The sequence below is a fragment of the Physeter macrocephalus genome, chromosome 4 (genome assembly GCF_002837175.3).
Source record: "Physeter macrocephalus isolate SW-GA chromosome 4, ASM283717v5, whole genome shotgun sequence".
NCBI classification, from domain to species: domain Eukaryota; kingdom Metazoa; phylum Chordata; class Mammalia; order Artiodactyla; family Physeteridae; genus Physeter; species Physeter macrocephalus.
This window is the reverse complement of record NC_041217.1, coordinates 6091641-6113907: the sequence shown is the minus strand read 5'-3', so window position 1 is coordinate 6113907 and position 22267 is coordinate 6091641. Positions and strand designations below refer to the sequence as shown.

The 22267-nt window shown below is 36.1% G+C and overlaps 1 protein-coding gene across 1 annotated transcript in view; it reads right to left on the bottom strand.

Annotated features, from left to right (window-relative positions):
- LOC112066686 (developmental pluripotency-associated protein 3-like) overlaps positions 1-21742 on the bottom strand; it is a 176775-nt gene extending 155033 nt beyond the window's left edge. Inside the window, 1 exon segment of the mRNA XM_024130588.1 lies at positions 21583-21742. Within this exon segment, the coding sequence (XP_023986356.1) occupies positions 21583-21742 (160 nt within the window).
- Between the last annotated feature and the right edge of the window lie 525 nt (positions 21743-22267).

Genomic DNA, 22267 nt, shown 5'->3' with positions numbered 1-22267 from the left:
GCCATGGCTCACGGGCCCAGCCGCTCCGCGGCACGTGGGATCCTCCCAGACCGGGGCGCGAACCCGGTTCCCCTGCATCGGCAGGCGGACGCGCAACCACTGCGCCACCAGGGAAGCCCCCAATTCATTTTTAATAAGGGTGCTGTGACCATTCAATGAGGCAAGAAAAGTTTCTTCAACAGTGATGCTTGGATAACTGGTTACCCATTTGTAAAAGAATGATGTTGGATCTCTAATTCACACTCCATACATAATCAACTCAAAATGGAGTAACAACCTAAATATAAGAGCTAAAACAGTGAAACTTTTAGGCGAACACATAGAACTAAATCTTTATGACCATGGGTCTTACAAGAAACAATGAAACTTTTAGGAGAACACATAGAACTAAATCTTTATGACCATGGGTTTTATAATGGATTTTTAGATGTTACATCAAAATCATGAGCTACAAAAGAGAAAAAATAAACTGAACCTCATCAAAATTAGGAATCTTTGAACACAAAAGGGTATTTCTAAGAAAGTGAAAAAAACAACCTACAGAATGGGAGAAAATATTTGCAAAGCATACATCTGATATGAGTCTAGTATCCAGAATATATAAAAACTCCTAAAACCCAACAACAAAGAAAAATAGCTCAACTAAAAATGGCAAAGTAGTTTAGTAGACATTTGTCTTAAGATATATAAAAGTTCAACAAGCACATGAAAATATGGGAAACATCATTAGTTACCAGGAGAATGCAATTCAAAACCACAATGATACACTGTCTCATTTTCTATTTCTTATCTCCATCTGAGCCTCAAAAAAAAAGATATAGCATCTGATATTTTTCCTTAAAGAATGCTGTTTTACTTTGAATCTTTTTGTACTCTTTTCTTCTAATTGGGTGCTTTCTAATTATCCATCTTCAAATTTAAGTTTATTTACTCATTCTTCTATATAATCCAAATTGCTGTTATGTCAACCCAATGATTATTCTTTATTTTTACTTCAGATCTAGAATCTGCATTTGATTATATTTAAAATTTTTAATTTTCCTATTGAATTTTTTATTCATTGTGTCTATGTTTAAAACAGCTGCTTTAAAATCCCCTTATTCTAATAAAACAACACTTGGATTATCCCAGGGTTTACTTCATTTTGGGTGTTTTGTTTTGTTTTGTTTTCGTACAGATGGTGTCTTTGAAGATGGAAGAAGAGGGCCATGAACAAAGGACCTCTAGATACTGGAAAAGGCAAAAAAATGAATTCTCCCCCAGAGCCTCCAGAGAGGAACTCAGACCTTCAATATCTTGATTTTAGCTCAGTGAGACCCATTTCAGATTTCTGACATCCAGTAGTGTAATAAAATAAGTATCTTTTAAATTTAAGCTACTAAATTGGTGTTGATATTTTCAGTAGCAATAGGGAATTAATAAGCTTCCTAACCAGGTGATATCTGACAGCTAATTTAACCTATGACTTTATATGTCAAAAAGGAAGATAATAAGCATGTTAAACTCAACAATGTATTAGCAAGATGAATGAAGTAATGCATACAAAATACTTATCTCCATAACTGGCAAATGGAAGTGTTTAGTAAATGTTCATTTACCTGATGAAATTAATCAAGTATCTACCATGTGTTAGTTTCTATTCTAAGGGCTGAAAATATAGAAGGGAATAAAAGGGGAAAAATGATGCTCTCATGTTATTTAAATTCTAGTAATAGCTAGTACTTGAGTTTCTCTCTGTTCATCACTTTTCTAAACATTTTACATATACTAATTCACACAGTTTTCACAATAACCATATAAGTTCTATTATCATTCCTGCTTTACAGATTAGAAAATTAACTTGCCCAGCATAAGTAGAAGACCTAGAATATGAATCCAGACCATTTGTCCTAGAATGCCTGCTCATAAATTTTATGTTGTCCAACCTTGTATTGTAGTCTGATTATTACTGTAATTATGTGATTTAATGTTCAAGGTGAAGGGCTTCATTATGACATGAGAAAATGTGTTTAGATATATTAAAGAATAAAAATGTTACTTTCTGGAGAGTAAGCTAATGACAATGATAGTGAATGAAATTAGCAGGTGATAAAAGCACAGTCACACAGGTTCACCACTTGATCCATTGTTCCAAACACCATGCAATGTATTTAGGAAATAAAGATAAAATATTGACAAGTTGATTTGGTAGTGCACATTATCCTGATATTTGAAAAATAACTTTGAGACCTAGAACAGCACGTGGAAATTAGATATAAAGTATTTGACTAGTTCTTGAATAAATGTTGAGTTACTTTTTTTTTTTTTTTTTTTTTTTGAGCCTCCCTCTGCTGCGGCCTCTCCCGTTGCGGAGCACAGGCTCCGGACGCGCAGGCCCAGCGGCCATGGCTCACGGGCCCAGCCGCTCCACGGCATGTGGGATCCTCCCAGACCGGGGCGCGAACCCGGTTCCCCTGCATCGGCAGGCGGACGCGCAACCACTGTGCCACCAGGGAAGTCCCAAGAGTTACTTTTTATTAAGTCATTCTTTGTCTTATTTTCATACTTTAATGGCAACTATAGAAAGGCAAATATATTCCAAATTTTGAGTATAGTTTTCCTTTGTGTTTTTGAATGTTGGTTTTGTTTCAATCTTAACTTATAGTTGAGATTTGTTTAATTCTTCCCTTTTAATTTCCTAACATCAGTATTTGTTTATTTTCATAGTCATATTTGGAAAGAAAGTGATTTTTTTTAATGGTTTCCTTTGAGGAATTCTACTGTTTTTTATTTCTAATATATTTTAAATTTCTGTTTTATTTAGTTGTTTTCTCATCTTTCTAGACTTTTTTTTTCCTTTTTGGCTTCTACTTTACCATCATGTGCCTTTTTTTCTGGATTATTTAAAATCATCATGTAGCTATTTAAGAATATACGTTGATGTGGGATGATGTTTAAGCCACACTGAGAGAGTGTTTACAATTTTATGAAAGGAGCACATTAAGATATTTCTGTATATGTAGATAACCACACATATGCATACTTATATATTAACTTGCTATATATTTTTGTGCATATATAAATATATATAAACTATATTATATATTACACATTACATATATAACCTTATACAGAAAAATGTGTATATATATGATGCTTAAAAATGGCTTTTTCAATTGTGAAATTAAATTTTTTTCTTATTTCTTTTTAATTTTTCTACAATGAACAATCCATTGTATATAATTTTTAAAGAAAAAATGGTTGAAATGTTAACTTGTTGATCAACAATAAACAGTGCTAATAAGAGATCAAAGTTTGTTACAGAATAAAAGCTGTACATTGGATTTAGCAGTAAATGAGTTTATTGACACATCTGTAAGAGTAGTTTCAAAAGACTATGGTGACAGAGACCAAACTGCTTTTAAGGAAGAATTTAGGGGCGTTTACATATCAATTATTCCACAATAAATTCCTTTTTTAAAAAATGAACTAAAAGGAAAAGAAAAACATGGAACAATTAGCAAAGAGCATTCTTCAAAAAGTGTGACAAAGAATCCAGTTCCTGCAATCAAGGGAGGGCACAGAGATGATACTGTGTTTCCAGAGAGGAGAGATTTGATATATCCTTATGGTGAATTGGGAGACTGGTTGAAGATATAAATGAGAGGGAATATACTTGATAAAATATGATTTTTGAGGGGAAAAAAAGTTGATGGAATTTAGTTCATACATAGACAGGTCTTTGAAAAGAGAAGAATACTTTTTTCCAATTAGCAAGAATGGAGACAACTGATATTATAGAAATGAAGAATGGGGTATAGATTTTGATCTGTGAAAGAAATACAGAAGTAATATAGTATTTTGAAATGTCTGCAGAATCAAATACATTTTTTCCTTTTCTTCTATAATTTATATATAAGCAGCAATATGTTATTATTGATATAACAATTAATGGCCCATGGCTAATCTTGGTTCACGGAAGTGTTTTGTTTATGCCTCAGAGAAATTAGAGACTTCCAAATAAAAATCTGGATTTCTGTCTTGTTTTGAAAAATTGAAAGTATTCTTTTGCTGATTCTAAAAGGTCCCACAATAACAATATTTTTGAAGATCACAATGCTAGGACAACTTAAGCTGTTTTAAATTTTTTGGCCAGATGCATTATAAGACATCTACAGCCCTCCATTGACTGTTCCAATCTCTGCTACACACCACTGCTTTCTACTTTTTAAAACCTATGTCATTTCTATCCATAATATTTATCCATTGAGTACACTGGGAACTATGGGTTATAGAAAGATGCTTATTTGTGAGCCAGGAAAGGAACACCATTGCTCTCATCTCAAGAAATCTATCACCAATGTGTGGGATGAGGCCCTTATATCTCAAAGGTATGAGATCGGAATAGACAAAGTCTCCCATGAACTTTGTGGGGAGTCAGACTGATAAATCTGTAAGGCTGAAGTGTACATCAGCAATAATGGTTCTTTGTAGTCCCACAATCTTAATACTATGATAGTGGACGCGAGTTCCAAATTCTGGAAAATCAATGCTTGGGTTAATTTTCTTATACAGTTGTATATTTTCCCTTTTGTTATGTTTTCAGTAGTATTTTAACGGAATTTTAGAGATGAGTATGTCAGGGTTCAATATGCCAAACTAATGCCATTTTAACCTAAGTATTGAGAAGATATCTCTTATCAATATACCCCCTTTTTTTTCCTCTAGGCATTCTGTACCCTCTATTTCTCTTAGTGAAATACATGTCTAAGGAAAAGGTACAGAGGGAGGGGTAGGGAGAGAGAGAGATGTGTGAGGAGGAAGAAAAGAGGGAGGGGGTAGAGAAAGAGGGAGAGAAGAGGAGAGGAAGAAAGGGAGAGAGAAATGTGAATGGATTCTTGAAACTTCATAACAGAACACATTTGTTTGCCCAGATGATGGATTTGAAAAATAAACAAAAACAATATTTGCAACAGGAAATCTTTTTTCACAAATTACGCATGCTCCAGGCTGGAAAGAGAATACTGAGTGGAAGCAATGAAGGAAAGAGGCTCTAGACCCAGGAAAGTGAGATAGTAGGACCCTGAGGGCTTTGTGGAGAGAAATGGAGAGACTGTCATGATATGCCCAGTCCTTAGATCTGTAAGTCCATTCCCAGTAGCTGGGAGCCAGATCAACTCCCACGTGGACTCGCTATTCATGACAACACTTAAACTTTCTGAATCTGAGAAGCTTCCTGGATTGTCTCACCAGTTGGCTTCAGGTTCAAAGCTGATCACCCACCAGCAGCTGAATGTTTAAGATACTCAGCCATGCCCTAAGACCTGAACCCCCTTCCACCTACTCCATGTATTAAACAATCTTTCCATCACCAGGGACATGTATAAGTCCCTCAAGAAAGGGAATGGGTTCATAGACATCTACCATTACACTCAGAATAGTGCTTCCAATTCTCAACTAATGATTAAGTCTTCCAAAATCTGGAAGGACAATCCCCAGGTACATCTGCACTACCCAAACAGTATTTGGGTCAAATTGATTGGCACTAGCTGAAGATTTTTCCCTGAACTGGCACAGGGATAAACCGTACTCGTTATGCAAGTTGAGGAAACTGGATATAATCCTGAAAGCAATTGGCAGCACTTGCTGTGTTTTAAACAAGAGAGACTAGATTTTTTTTTTTTTTTTAATTTTAGGAATATCACTCAGATTGTAGTGTGGAAAATGGAGATAGCAAGTGAGGTTAGGACACAGTCTAAGTAGTAGAAAGACCTGGGGGAAAAGCTAGTAAAATTGCATTGACATATGTGATCTTGAGCAAGTTACTTAACTTCTTGGAACTTACTTTATAAAACGAAAATAATAATTGACACACAATCATGTCGTGAGATTTCAATTGTATTGTTCCTGTGACCATCTGACATTGTGCAACCACATAATATAAGCTTCTCCCACCAAAATGTTAGTTTCCTAAGGGTAGGGAGTGCATCTAAGCACATAGTAAGCATTTAAATTCTTCTTTAATAAACGATGAATATCTATATGTGTAATATTAATTGTGTAAGTAATACTGTTTAAAATAGGCTCAATTACTATGAGCTTCTAAAATTTACAAAAATGTTTATTTCTTTATACAGTTGATCCTTGAACAACACGGCTTTGAACTTCATGGTGCCTCTTTACATGAATTTTTTTCAATAGCAAATACTATAATACTACATAATTCACAGTTGGTTGAATCCACAAATACAGAACTACAAATACAAAAGAAGAGTGGATACTGAAGAACTGTGGATACCAAGGGCAGACTATAAATTATAAACAGATTTTGGACTGTGCAGAGGGCTGACGATCCTAACCCCACATTGTTCAAGGGACTATAGTATTTAAAGGCTTTTAATAAGAATGTATAATCTAGAATACATACTTGTTTATAATTAAAGAATATATGAGGAAGATTGTAAACTTTTAGGGACTCTTCTTGGATGCTTAAATATGTGATGTGCACAGGCCTAAGAAATGGGAAGATGCATAGACAGAATTTATTCACTGATAAATGTAAGTCCCAAAATATCAATGTGCTGAAGGTCATAATTATTTAATTCTAATATTTAGCAGTTAGTCAGTATTCCCATATGACTTAATTTTTCATATGCTTAAATAATTAATGACTTTACAGTCATCCCCTAAGTTATCTTGTTGTAATGCTCAATCTTTCTAGCTTGGATGAAAACTTCCTTTTGGAGAAAAGAACTCTTAATTCAGAACTATGGGAGTATTATTTGTTATATCTATTATTTGAAAAGGTAAATTTTCAAAAGTATATTCTTTAAATAGATTTTAAATAAAGTATGACTGCATCTATAAAGGAAACACAATGAAATGCTTTGACAATTTAATCCAAAACTCGTTTTTTCAGATGGACCACAACTTTAGAAATAGCAGTTCATTTGCAGTATCTATGGCTGTATCTTCAAAGAAATTTCCCATATGTAGCATGATATTAATTTCCAAGGATAGAAATTTCTTAAGTCTAAACTATAGGGTACCTCTTTGAAACAGTGAATATGTATCCAATTTAATAAAATAGACTTGTGCATTAGTGGTGTGAAAGTATTTTATTCTACGCAAGTAAAATATTCTTTCAAATACTAAACAAACCACACATATATTTTAATAGAAAAAAAATTCCTTAAAATATTCAGTCTCTAGTTACCGTTTATATGCTTTATAATAAGGACCCAACACAGTGGTTAAAAGTACAAGTATACTCAGGGATCCAAGGCATTTATTAATCTCTGTGCTATAGCTAAGATGATAATAAAAAGACTTTTTCATAAAATTATTAGAAAGAAAATAAGTTTGTATATATAAAGTCCTTAAAATAGTGTCATATATGTGCACAACTTTATAAGAATGACCTATGATTATTATTAATGGTTTATATAATAGAGTCAATTATACCACTGACAGCTTCACAAATTCAGTAATAAAGCTAGGGAAAGAGTACATGAAAACAATGTATTTTAATGTCACGTGCCATGAAAATTAAGGAGGCATCCTATGGCAGACAAATGTGCATGCTAATTCTTATCAGCATACTCATTAAAGCTTCAATGTTTTAGCTAAATCACTGTGAAAGAAGATCAGTTTGACCCCATAAGACATTTTGATTCCAGCAGTGTCAGATGATGGCTTTTCCACTCCAGCTGTGGTGTAGCTATCAAGCTGTTTGGCATAACATAATTTATGGTGGAGATTTTTAATGGGAAAACAGTAGATAATTGCATGTTTGGTTTTTTCTTACTCATTTCAACTAAACTCCTCTCTTCTGTTCAGTACTAATGTACAATCAATTTACTGACCAAAATGACATTGATAATCAAGCAGATTAAATATTGTATTGAAATAGGATTCACTAGTACAAGTCCTGAATGTTATACCTTATTGTTCTGAACATGCACTCCAAAACTTTTGACTGAAGATATAAGAAAAACTCTTTCAAACTGGCTTTCACCACACAGAAATTCAGACCTGAGGTGTGTTCAGAGTTGGTAATTCAGTAGCACAATGACAACATCAAGGACCCTGATTATTTTGCACCCTATTTTGTTGTCAAGGTGACAGCTTTGCCCTCAGCCTGGCTCCTGTCATAGACATAATGATTGCTGAGGTCATGTCAAGACACAATAATTATCTGAGGCATAAAGGGAACTAGTTTTTCTATGCCTCTCCTTAAAAAAAAAAAAAAAAAAAAAAGAAAAGAAATATGACCAGAAATACCAGCAGACCTCTCCGTATATCTCACTGGCCAGAAGAAGATCATATGCTAACCCCTGAACCAATAACTAGCGAAGGGAATGGAAACCTCTTTGCCTTAGAACCAACCAAGCCTTACATCCCAACAAAAGAATGGAGTCACTTATCCCTAAGACACATGATGAAAGGATGAACGTATTAATAAAAAGGGGATTATGTTATTAAAAAGAAAAGGGGAATGACATTTGTTAGACCACAGTACCTGCTTAAATAATCAGGAACATCTTTTCCTTCCAAAATCATAAACTACGTTCTACATAATCAACTTTATATTTGATTAGTTACAGATGAAGAATGCTAGACTTTGCTAAAGTATTTTGTAATATAATCTATCGAACTGATATAATAGAATTAAATTTCAGATTAATGCATTAATTATTTAATTCATTTTCCATTTATTTCTTGGTAAAAAAAAATGATAATTATATACCATATCTGAGTTAGGTATTAAGTGTAACTTTGTAAACAAAACACATATGGTAGGCATATGATGCTAATAAGCGTAGAGTGATAGGCCAAGCATTAATATACAATAGATATAAAATTAGAGAATATAAACGATATGATGGGAAATTACAGGATACTATGAGACAGTAAAATCTGAGGGGTAGAGGAGATATGTTAGATTGTGGAATCTGAGGGATTTCAGGGGGTCTCAAATGAGAAAATGACATTCAAGTTGAGTCCTGAAAGATGAGTACGTATTGACATTCTTTCCTTGACCTAATTTTATTCAGCTTCCCCTGAACTTTACAAGCAGGCCCAGTTTGTTTTCTCTGCGTTGTCCAATCTTAGCCAGATTCCCGAGAGGTCAGTTTAGCCAGAATTCCCCTCATCCCTGATGTCTCCCGTTAGTCTTATTTTCCATCCACTGATCTCCACACTGCTCCTTGGTTATAAATCCCCTCTTGCCTACACTTTATTCAGAGTTGAGCCCGATCTCTACTCAAAATTCCCTGCAGTGGACCCTACACCTGTGCTGACTGCCCTTCCCTTGTATAAAGTCTGTCTTACCGTGCTTTAACAGTACCGTTGAATATATTTTTTTTCTTTAACAGTGTTCACTGTGTAAAGAATTGGTGGGAGGGGGCAGCAGCCCTGAAAGAGACCACTCTCTGCAAAGAACCTTAAGGAAGAATGAACCTTTACGAGTACAGAGCCAATAATTTTTAAAAAATGAAAACTTCAAAGTAATGCTCAGAAATCATAGTTTAAACTTTATTAAGCCCCTTTAAATTTTAAATTTAATCTATTAAATCTTGTTTGTAACACAATACATTTTATATGTAATGTGTTTTTTACATAACTCAATGCTATTTTTAAAAATGTGTAACTAATTTTCCTTTTAACTGGGGAAGCAAATTTATGGAAATTGAAGTTTACAAATAGAAATTATTTGCAGTCTTGTAACTTCAGTAAAATACTCATTTTAATTAGTATTCAAAGGATGCTTTTATATTCATATTAATATAGCATAAGTGAATCTTTCTCGAATTAGCAAATGAATGGGATTTAGAATAACACTACTTTGATATTATTCATCTTTGAAAAACATTCAGTGACTGCTTTCTTTAGCAGGAACCATATATGTTTACCTCAATGCTTACACTGTTTTATCATTTCACAAAAGGGAAAATTGATAGGAAGTAGTTAAGAGCATGCATAAGATGATATTTGTAACATCAAGAAAAAAACCCCAGGACTCCTGATTATTATAACCATGAAAAATGTTCTTCAAGTTCATGACTCTTTATATTTGCCCTAGACACAAATAAAGGAAGTTTTTCCCTTCTACTATTTAACACTTTCTAACTAGAGCCTCGTTAGATTAGAATTTCCTCAGTTCTGCCTCTTCTTCTTGTGTGACCCCAGGAAAAATATGTAATTACTATAAGCCTTTATTTACTCACATCCTTCTAAAATAGAAGTCCCAGACAGGCAGGACTGTTTGTTTTGTTCCCTGGTGCATCTCCAGCACCTAGAGTCCAGCACATAGTAGGAACCCCAAACATATCTGTTTAATAAAGTTAAGTTCTTTAATAAAACTCTTTGGAAATTTCTATGGCTATTAAATGATATTGTACACTTAAATGCTGTTGAAAAGGCTGACAGTAGGTGCTTAACAGGTATGGTAGGTGTTATAAATAAATTTCCAAACGTAAAATATCTAGCCTTTAGAACTAGAATAACATGATTATAAATAAATCTAGTTTTTTCCCCAGATTAAAAAGGGTAGCAATTTTATTATTTAACTATTTTAGCATATACTCATTTCAAAATAGTTTTCAGAGAGAAAAAATGTGTCTATACAGGAGGGAAAAAGTCAGTGCTGTGTTTTATACATGTTAACCTTAGTAGGCTAGTTTACGTGACTGGGTCATATATTTTGCATTTTTAGTGGCATAATCAATCTATTGATAACATTTACATTTCCTGAAAAGTCAAAAGGCGTTAAAAGATTCAAGCACAGCCATGAATAAACAGATTGGCTACTGCAACTTAGACTGAGAAAAGAGGTGATACTATATCGATTCACTGGGATCAACATAGTGAAAAACAATCAAAAACAATGTTAAACGAGGAGATACTGATGAAACTAGGGATGGCTTTTTTGAATAAAATTGGATGTTTTAAAGTGACTCTAGTACTTAATTTCCAATGTGTAGGGGGTAGGGATGGAGAGCCCAGCGATAAACCCACGAACCTGTGGTCAGTTAATATATGACAAAGGAGGCAAGACCGTATGATGGAGAAAAGAGAATCGCTTCAATAAGTGGTGCTGGGCAAACTGGACAGCTACATGGAAAAGAATGAAATTAGAATATTCTATAACAACACACACACACACACACACACAGAAAGTCAGAATGGATTAAAGACCTAAATGTAACACTGGAAACTATAAAACTCCTAGAGGCAAACATAGGCAGAACACTCTTTGACATAAACCGCAGCAATATCTTTTTGGATCCGTCTCCTTGAGTAATGGAACTAAAAGCAAAAATAAACAAATGGGACCTAATGAAACTTAAAAGCTTTGGCACAGCAAAGGAAACCTTAAGTGAAACAAAAAGACAGCCTACAAAATGGGAGAAAATATTTGCAAATGATGCAACCAACAAGGGATTAATCTCCAAAATACACAAACAGTTCACACAACTCAACATAAAAAAAAATAATCCAATCGAAAAATGGCCAGAAGATCTAAATAGACATTTCTCCACAGAATACAAACAGGTGGCCAAAAAGCACATGAAAAGATGCTCAACATTGCTAATTATTAAAGAAGTGTAAATCAAAACTACAGTGAAGGATCACCTCACACCAGTCAGAATGTCCATCGTCAAAAATCTACAAAAAATAAATGCTGGAGAGGGTGTGGAGAAAAGGGAACCCTCCTACACTGTTGGTAGGAACGTAAACTGGTACAGCCACTATGGAGAACAGCATGGAGGTTCCTTTAAAAACTAAAATAGAGTTACCATATAATCCTGCAATCCCACTCCTGGGCATATATCCAGAGAAAATCATAATTCGAAATGATACATGCACCCCAATGTTCATAGCAGCACTATTTACAAAAGCCAAGAGATGGAAGCAACCTAAATGTCCATTGACAGATGAATGGATAAAGAAGATGTGGTACATATATACAATGGATTATTACTTGGCCATAGAAAAGAACAAAATAACGCCATTTGTAGGTACATGGATGGACCTGGAGCTTATCATATTAAGCCAGACAGAGAAAGATGAATATCATATGATATCACTTATATGTGGAATCTAAAAAGAAAGATACAAATGAACCTATTTCCAAAACATAAAGAAACTCACAGACATAGAAAACCAACTTAGGTTTATCAAAGGGGAAAGGGGGGTGGGGGAGGAATAAATTAAGAGGTTGGGATTAACATATACACACTACTATATATAAAATAGATAACCAACAAGTACCTACTGTATAGCTCATGGAACTCTACTCAATATTTTTTAATAAACTATAAGGGAAGACAAGATGAAGAAGTATATATATACACATATATGTATAACTGAATCACTTACCTATACATCTGAAACTAATACAACCTTGTAAATCAACTATACTTCAATTTAAAAATTGCTTAATAATAAGCTTTAGATCTATTAAGGTCAGTTGGTGCAAAAAAAGGTAACAAATTCGGTCACTTTATTGTACACAACTGAGGTATGTTTGTCTATTTATGAAATGTATATATTGGGTATTAGTTTGAAAGATTAACATACACAATTACTTTCACTTTAAATACTGTATTATGGATGAATAGTCACAGCTCCAAGTCCAGCTCTCTCCTGCCTAGTATATTACTGACCTTTTTAGATGTTAACTTTCCTCATTCACCTAATATCTGATTTTTCTTCTAACAAAAATCTGATTTTTGTCTCTCTTCTTTCTAGTTTTTCATATCTTTAAATGTACTATAAGGCTCATAATTTCTTCTTTTTTGATTTCTAGCTATTTTCTGAAAATGTTGACATCACTCTGATTGTAGAAAAATGGACAGCTATGGGGTAGAAGGTGGGTGGGTTCATGAACAAACTGCAGAAAATAAAGTTAATGGGTAACATCCAGATACAGGATTGCTAAAAGTAAATCATGTCTGCAGGCTAACATTTGAACCTTGGGTACCAGTCTATGAACACTAGGATTCAAAACTGGAGGTAGTGTGTTATTATTGGGAAAACCAATAATCAAGTTTTTCTTTGAGTGATACATTTAAGAATTACGCTATACAATAAACTTTTGTTAGAAGTCAGAACAGTAGGTACCTTTGGTGGATGGGGGACAGAGAGCGACTGGACAAGACTCCTAGCGGGGTTTAACGAGACTTTTATATTCTGCTGTGGATTTGGGAGCTGGTTTAACAGATTTGTTCAGTTTGTGGATACTTAGAATTTCATACTTAGTACAGGTATACTTTTCTGAATGTATATTTTACATCAATAAAAAGTTTAAGTTTGTCCTATATTCATGCTTGATTATTCAAGAGTATGAGTTGACTTTATTTTTATATAGACTGGACTAGAAAGGGTATTAATTAAATAACAATTCCATGTTTAAAAAGTTTTTCATTCTGTTTATAATTGCTTCTATAATCATTGTAATCAACCATTTTCAAGCTAATCTATTTTTAAAGATATTTTATAGTTTATTTATGGCCATAAATTATTAGACAAACTATTATGACTTAAGAAACCAAGGAATAGATGCATATCATATGAAGGGAAGCGTTGAGATAGAATAAATTACCAAACATTAGTATTAAATTGGATAGACATTTCACAGAATTTCAAATTTAGTAAAATATATTTTTGGTAATTATGTTTAGTGTTGGGTAGGAATCTATGAATTTATCTGTAAGAGTAAGGGAATTGTATCACCTCTCTTCCCTTGTGTCTTAAGTGAAGAGATTATTTTTAACAGATTAGATTGTATCAGTTTTCCCAGCAAGTTACTAATTCAGCAAAAAGTAGTGGTTAATTCATTATTTTATTCAGTGGACCAGTTGATTGAATTTTAAGTTAATCCATTTAAGTCAACATATCCCTCTCAAATATGTAAACACCAAGTATAATCTGAATTTGAAGCAATTTGATATTGCACTCATCAAGTTACAGTCTTTTAAGCACCAGTAAGCATCAATAAAGTATATTTTCTAATTTTAAACTATAGCAAAACTTATAGACAGACCTGAGAGGGCATATATATATATAAAATGAGACATTTCAAGTTTCTCTATTCCAAATTAATGCTTGAATTCCCCAGATTATACTCACTCAAAACTATGTCAGCACTTATTTTTCTTATCATGAAAATTCTTACAGTCAAATCAAAGTCAAAAGACTTTACATAGTTTTATTCCTAAAATATTAGCTGTCAATGTAATGTATACCAAACACTGGGCTGGGTACAGCGGATATAAAAAATGGGTAAGGGTGTAGTGAAGAATTAACTTCACCCAAAGAGAGGTCTGGGCTTTGTCCCAGCTCCTGAGAGGTAACCTGTAGGGCTGTGTTAGGAATTGCCCAAGTGGTAGGAGTGTCTTCTGTAGTCATGGTGAGTACCTTGGACCACATCTGATAGTTTATGCTAAAGAGGTGACTCATGGTGGGCCCCTAGACAGCATATGCTAATAGGATAACTCAGGATGGAAGCTGGCCAAACCACAAGACCAAACGTGATTAGAGAGTTGATGTTTTAAGTCATAAGATATCAACCCTACCTCCAGGGATGAGAGGGAGGCTGCAGATTTAGTTCAACCACATGCACATAATTAATTAAATCACTATGTAATGAGTGTCCCTGTTGGCATTACTCTGAGGATTGAACCACTTCTATGCCAGGAGGTTAATGCACCCCTGAGGAGAACAGAAGCTTCTGGTTTGAAGCCTCTCACACCTTACTCTGTGCCTCTCTTCCTTTGATGGGTTCTGACTTGCATCCTTTTGCTATTATAAAATGGTAATCATTAAATATAGTGCTTTTCTGAACTCTGTAAGTCATTCTGGCAAATATCAAACCTTAGAAAGTTCATGGGAGTGCCACATTTGTGGCATGCTGGTCTGAACTAAAGGTGGCTCTGGGGAACCCCAAGTTTGCAGTTGGGGTCTTAAGTGAGTGCATTTTTGCAAAGGACTGAGTCCTTGACCTTGAGTTTGGTTAAATCTGGGTAGTGAAATTCTGCCCTGCCTTTAAAAATTAGCAAGACATAAAAGAAATATAGTTAGAAGTGGAAGCAGAAGATCATTATCTGATACCCACAAGATGCTGTATAATCTTGAGAAATCACTTAAATATTGATTTTATCTGTTCCCTCACACCTGCTACTCCTATCTCAAAGCGTTGATCTAAGTTATTGGAATCTCAGCATATAACTTCCAAGGCCAGGTACTAAATACCTGCTTCACCTGGAACTGACTGAATTAACCAACACAACAGAAGATCAGACCAAGAACAATGAAATCTTGACAACCTTGTGAGAGGTCCAGAGTGTTTCTGTTGCCCCTGGTAAGACTTCCTCTCCCCAGACCTTGCAGTTCTAAGAAGAGTGAAAACAGAGTCTCCAGATACATGCATACACACATACACACACATGTACATACACACACACACTCCACAACTACTTCCTGCCTTACACCTCCAAATGACCTAAATGCCTAGTCCTTTGAAATGTTATAATTAATTAGAACTTATTAACTTATTTATTGTCTTTCTTCCCCAAAGAGAGAATCAAGTTTAATTCCATTATATTGTACTTTACAACTTATTTCAGTTATCACCAGAAAGCTGGGTCAGGTCTCTTCACCTGGACTCTCATCCCCAAAGATTTCCTAATTTGATACAATCCATCATAGCTTTCTAAGCTATCCTCTGCCTTCCTCTTCACTACAAATTCTCCTACTGTGCTTCCTGGGACACATTGGACACATCATTGATCTGTCATCAGCAAAATCTCTTCTTTCCTAAACTTCTGCTCATACTTTCACCTTGATTCCACAGAACCTGGCTCTTCCCTAGTAATACTCTCCTTGGCAGCTCTATCAAACTGTGTCTGTTCATTCCTTATTTTCCAGGTATTATATGATCTGCAGGCTCTTAGGAAACATTCCTGCTCTTCAGTTCCCTTGCAGATCATTTAACATCTGTCCTCAAAAAAACCCACAAGTTCACTCCATCTTGGCACAGGTGCACCAGTGAATGACTGACAAGGAGCTGTAAATTGTGACCCTTCACCTCAAGGTCAGATCAGCCCTGTGACCCTATTTTCCCTGCAGAACTCCTCACAGGACTAGGCTAAAGGTAGTGAGTATCCTAGACCACATCCTTGTTTAGCTTTCCTCACCTGCCTTAAACTACTTCCCCCGCCAACTCCCTTGTGCTGAGACCAATCCTTCAATAAATGACTTTCCTAAAAATCCCCTTTTCAGGCTCAGCCTATAGGAAGCCAATCCAAACCCACTTGGATGCAGACATATAAAAATCTCTGGGTAGTTTTTGTTGTCATTCTAAGATTTTAGCAATGGGTTCAATGTCTTTCCACGTTGCCTGGCATAATTCTTGGTGATTTCAGTATAAATATAGGTAGTCATCCGATAACCTCACTTCTACTAATTATTTCCTCTTTCCTTCCATGATTGTATCCTCCATTCCACATTCTAGGCTTTTGCATTACCAATATCTGCACCCCCAACATATCAACTTCAAATTTCTCACTCATAATTTGCCCAGTCATTGCATTCACTTTCCAGCATCATGACCCCAATCATTCGTTTTACTGTAACAGTTATTTGATTCATGGGAACCTTCAGTCGAACCATCCTACCAACTTTTCACTCTCTACCCCCACTTGTCTATCTTCACTTTGATCGATAACACTCAGGTGCCATTATTTCTTTTTAACCACTCCCTTGCATTTTCTTCACAACTCCCTTGCTATTTTCTTCCATTTTCATCCTCACTCCTGTACTTAGTTGAATGGTGTCCTTCAAAAATTCATGGCCATCCAGAATTTAAGAATGTGACCTCAGTTGGAAATAGATATTTGCAAACATAATTAACATTAGGTCATACTGGATTAGGATGGACCCTAATCCAGTGACCTGTGTCCTTATGAGAAGCTCATATAAAGACTCAAATATACAGGTAAAATGCCATGTGACAGTGAAAGCAGAGATTGAAGTGATGTATCTACGAGCCAAGGAACACCAAGGATTGCCAGAAACCACAAGAAGCTAGGAAGAGGCACGGAAAGGATCCTCCCGTAGAGACTTCTCAGAGCATGTGGCTTTGGTGACACCTTGACTTCAGACTTCAAGCCTCCAAAACTGTGAGAGAATCTATTTGTTTTTTTAAGCCACCCAGTTTGTGGTAATTTGCTATGGCAATTTTAGAAAACTAATACACCTGGGAAAGCAACAACAGCAACAAAAAACCCAAATTTTCAAAACTCTCCTCATACTCCACATATGTACTTGAACTCAGACACATAGTCTCACTGTATTTTTATAACCACATTTTTTGCAAAGGACTGAGTCCTTGACCTTGAGTTTGGTTAAATCTGGGTAGTGAAATTCTGCCCTGCCTTTAAAAATTAGCAAGACATAAAAGAAATATAGTTAGAAGTGGAAGCAGAAGATCATTATCTGATACCCACAAGATGCTGTATAATCTTGAGAAATCACTTAAATATTGATTTTATCTGTTCCCTCACACCTGCTACTCCTATCTCAAAGCGTTGATCTAAGTTATTGGAATCTCAGCATATAACTTCCAAGGCCAGGTACTAAATACCTGCTTCACCTGGAACTGACTGAATTAACCAACACAACAGAAGATCAGACCAAGAACAATGAAATCTTGACAACCTTGTGAGAGGTCCAGAGTGTTTCTGTTGCCCCTGGTAAGACTTCCTCTCCCCAGACCTTGCAGTTCTAAGAAGAGTGAAAACAGAGTCTCCAGATACATGCATACACACATACACACACATGTACATACACACACACACTCCACAACTACTTCCTGCCTTACACCTCCAAATGACCTAAATGCCTAGTCCTTTGAAATGTTATAATTAATTAGAACTTATTAACTTATTTATTGTCTTTCTTCCCCAAAGAGAGAATCAAGTTTAATTCCATTATATTGTACTTTACAACTTATTTCAGTTATCACCAGAAAGCTGGGTCAGGTCTCTTCACCTGGACTCTCATCCCCAAAGATTTCCTAATTTGATACAATCCATCATAGCTTTCTAAGCTATCCTCTGCCTTCCTCTTCACTACAAATTCTCCTACTGTGCTTCCTGGGACACATTGGACACATCATTGATCTGTCATCAGCAAAATCTCTTCTTTCCTAAACTTCTGCTCATACTTTCACCTTGATTCCACAGAACCTGGCTCTTCCCTAGTAATACTCTCCTTGGCAGCTCTATCAAACTGTGTCTGTTCATTCCTTATTTTCCAGGTATTATATGATCTGCAGGCTCTTAGGAAACATTCCTGCTCTTCAGTTCCCTTGCAGATCATTTAACATCTGTCCTCAAAAAAACCCACAAGTTCACTCCATCTTGGCACAGGTGCACCAGTGAATGACTGACAAGGAGCTGTAAATTGTGACCCTTCACCTCAAGGTCAGATCAGCCCTGTGACCCTATTTTCCCTGCAGAACTCCTCACAGGACTAGGCTAAAGGTAGTGAGTATCCTAGACCACATCCTTGTTTAGCTTTCCTCACCTGCCTTAAACTACTTCCCCCGCCAACTCCCTTGTGCTGAGACCAATCCTTCAATAAATGACTTTCCTAAAAATCCCCTTTTCAGGCTCAGCCTATAGGAAGCCAACCCAAACCCACTTGGATGCAGACATATAAAAATCTCTGGGTAGTTTTTGTTGTCATTCTAAGATTTTAGCAATGGGTTCAATGTCTTTCCACGTTGCCTGGCATAATTCTTGGTGATTTCAGTATAAATATAGGTAGTCATCCGATAACCTCACTTCTACTAATTATTTCCTCTTTCCTTCCATGATTGTATCCTCCGTTCCACATTCTAGGCTTTTGCATTACCAATATCTGCACCCCCAACATATCAACTTCAAATTTCTCACTCATAATTTGCCCAGTCATTGCATTCACTTTCCAGCATCATGACCCCAATCATTCGTTTTACTGTAACAGTTATTTGATTCATGGGAACCTTCAGTCGAACCATCCTACCAACTTTTCACTCTCTACCCCCACTTGTCTATCTTCACTTTGATCGATAACACTCAGGTGCCATTATTTCTTTTTAACCACTCCCTTGCATTTTCTTCACAACTCCCTTGCTATTTTCTTCCATTTTCATCCTCACTCCTGTACTTAGTTGAATGGTGTCCTTCAAAAATTCATGGCCATCCAGAATTTAAGAATGTGACCTCAGTTGGAAATAGATATTTGCAAATATAATTAACATTAGGTCATACTGGATTAGGATGGACCCTAATCCAGTGACCTGTGTCCTTATGAGAAGCTCATATAAAGACTCAAATATACAGGTAAAATGCCATGTGACAGTGAAAGCAGAGATTGAAGTGATGTATCTACGAGCCAAGGAACACCAAGAATTGCCAGAAACCACAAGAAGCTAGGAAGAGGCAAGGAAAGGATCCTCCCGTAGAGACTTCTCAGAGCATGTGGCTTTGGTGACACCTTGACTTCAGACTTCAAGCCTCCAAAACTGTGAGAGAATCTATTTGTTTTTTTAAGCCACCCAGTTTGTGGTAATTTGCTATGGCAATTTTAGAAAACTAATACACCTGGGAAAGCAACAACAGCAACAAAAAACCCAAATTTTCAAAACTCTCCTCATACTCCACATATGTACTTGAACTCAGACACATAGTCTCACTGTATTTTTATAACCACATTTGTAAGCCTCGCTTCCTGACAATCCTATTATATTTTACTATTAAATGATTCTACTCTTCAAGATAAATCCTTCACACTTTCTGCTCTCTCCTCAAATCTCAAATTCTCCAGCCCTCCTTGATCTCACCTGATGAAATTGCTTCCTATTTTTCTGAGGGAGAAAAGCAATCCGTAAAAATATTCCACATTCTCTCACTCACCGAATTTTAGCCATGGGCCACTGTTTGTGCTTTATCCCTGATATCCTTCCTGCTACTATGAAACCCTAGCTATGCTCTACTCTAAGATCATCTCCTACTTTTCTGCACATTGAAATCTCTTTTAAATCTTGCTCCACAAGTTATAGCTCCCTATCTCTGTACCTTAAAACAATTTTTCAGAATAGGTATCTATACTACTGTTCCATTTTCTTCCCTTTTGTTCTCTCTTGAATCTCTTCCAACTAGACCTTTCTCTAAAATTATTTGGGTAAATGTCATAAGTGCTATCCAGATTTTCTCCCAAAATGATCCATCCTGAATCTCCATTTTACTGGAATTCTCAGCACTACTTAATTCAACACTGCTTCTTACTTTAAAGACTTTTTTTTTTCCCACTTGGCAAAACATCATTCTCCCCCATTTTCTTGCTGCTTACTCATGTCCACTCCTTTGCAAATGCCTTGCTTGTTCCTTTCCATCTTCTAGACCTCTAACTGTAGGGGTAATTGAGGACTCAGCCCGAGAATGACTTCTTTTCCGCAGCTATTATTACTTCACAGGTGGTCGACACAAACTTTAAATACTTTCTTTAAGCAAGGCCCTCCCTCTTTTATACCTCTACCCTTCCCATAAATTCTGGAATCCCTACTTATCTGTACTTGGATTTCCAATAGTCATCTAAAAACAAGTATACTAAAAAAACACTTAAATATCTGCCTCCAAATCTGCTCTTCTATCAAATGTCCTCAACTCTGTGAGTGGTACCACAATCTTCCCAACAGCCTAGGTCCAAAACTTGGTATTATCCCTGACTGGTTTCTTTCTTACAGGCTCCATAACACGTCAGCCAAGAAATGCTGCCTAACCTCATCAATTTCTCCGCTACAAGCCCAGGTCAAGCTACTATTCTCTCCCACCCTTGAATTCGATTCCTTGTTTCCTCCCCTGCCATAGATAAGTTACTGTCTAAATAGTAACAGGAGTGATACTTTAAAATATAAGTTAGTGGCACCACATTTCTGGTGAAAGCCCTTCCCTAGTTTATTTCGCATAGAATAAAACTCCAACGTCTTGCCTGCGGTCTGTGAGGCTCTCCATGACGATCCTCTAACCAGATTCCTGAGCTCATTTTCTCTCCTCCCTCCCCCTCTCAGTTTGCTCTGGAACTCTGGCTTCTTGGCTTTACCCAAACAGGGCAAGCGTGCTTCCTACTCAAGATTTTTGCAACTGATGTTCTCCTTCTTGAAACCTCTTCCTCCAGTGATGTCATAAAGAAAAGTGAAATTGTGTAAGAAATACAAAAGGAAGGTACTGTTATTTTAAACAAAGTGGTTAGGAAAAGATTAACTGGTTAGTTGGCTGTTAAGAGAGACATTTAAGTGATCACATTTTCTGTATAAATATATACATATTTACACTGACAGCCTCATTACAGTGTGCCTACTAGCTGGCTCCATTTCCGTATTTTAAACTCCCTTTTCTGAAAGTGAGAAACCTGACTCCCAAGTTTTTTAATATACTTTAAAAAAAAAAATCAATCAATCCTCCTCTATGCAGCCAACCTCCTATGTCCACGGTCGCCTTTTTTCACCACACTCAGTTCAAACTCCCGCCCCCACCCCTACCCCTTGCTTACCTGCTCGGCTTCTGCCACCGCTGCCGGGCTGCCTCCGTCCGTGGTCTCCCTCTCCCTGTGATGCACCCAGCAGCCCTCCTATGAAGACGCGCTCCTCATTTCTCCACCACCGACACCTGCTCTGGGCTGCCCGCCACGGCTCCCCGCCCACTCTCCCCATGTGTGCGCTATTTTGCTTGCCTTCTCATAATGGCTTTAACCTGAAGTAGATTTTAAAGGCTGTCATGCAAAGATGACGATAATACACCAAATCTGTTAGGGTCAGAGCTCTCCTTACTTGAAAGAGGAGACACAAAATCGAAAACACATTAAAGGACTGGTGAAACCAGTTTGAAACATGAAGTAATAGAGAACTTTTTGCTCAAGGTGTGGTGAGAAGGATACAGATTGCAAAGTGTTTCAAGAGATAGCTGCGTACAATTTCATTATATATATATATATATATATATATATATATATATATATATACACCTGCACTGTTTTCCCCTCAAAATCTGTTTTTTTTTAAATACTCTGTGAAATGGGCTGATGTGTAAAACAACTGTGACAGAGGAAATGAAAGAGAAGAGAAATAAAACAGTTAAAAGAGTAGGCTGATTGAGATAAAGAGAATGTAATGAATCTAAAAATCTAATGTTAAAAAGAAATCTAATTAACAGCCGAAACTCACAAAATTGAATCAATA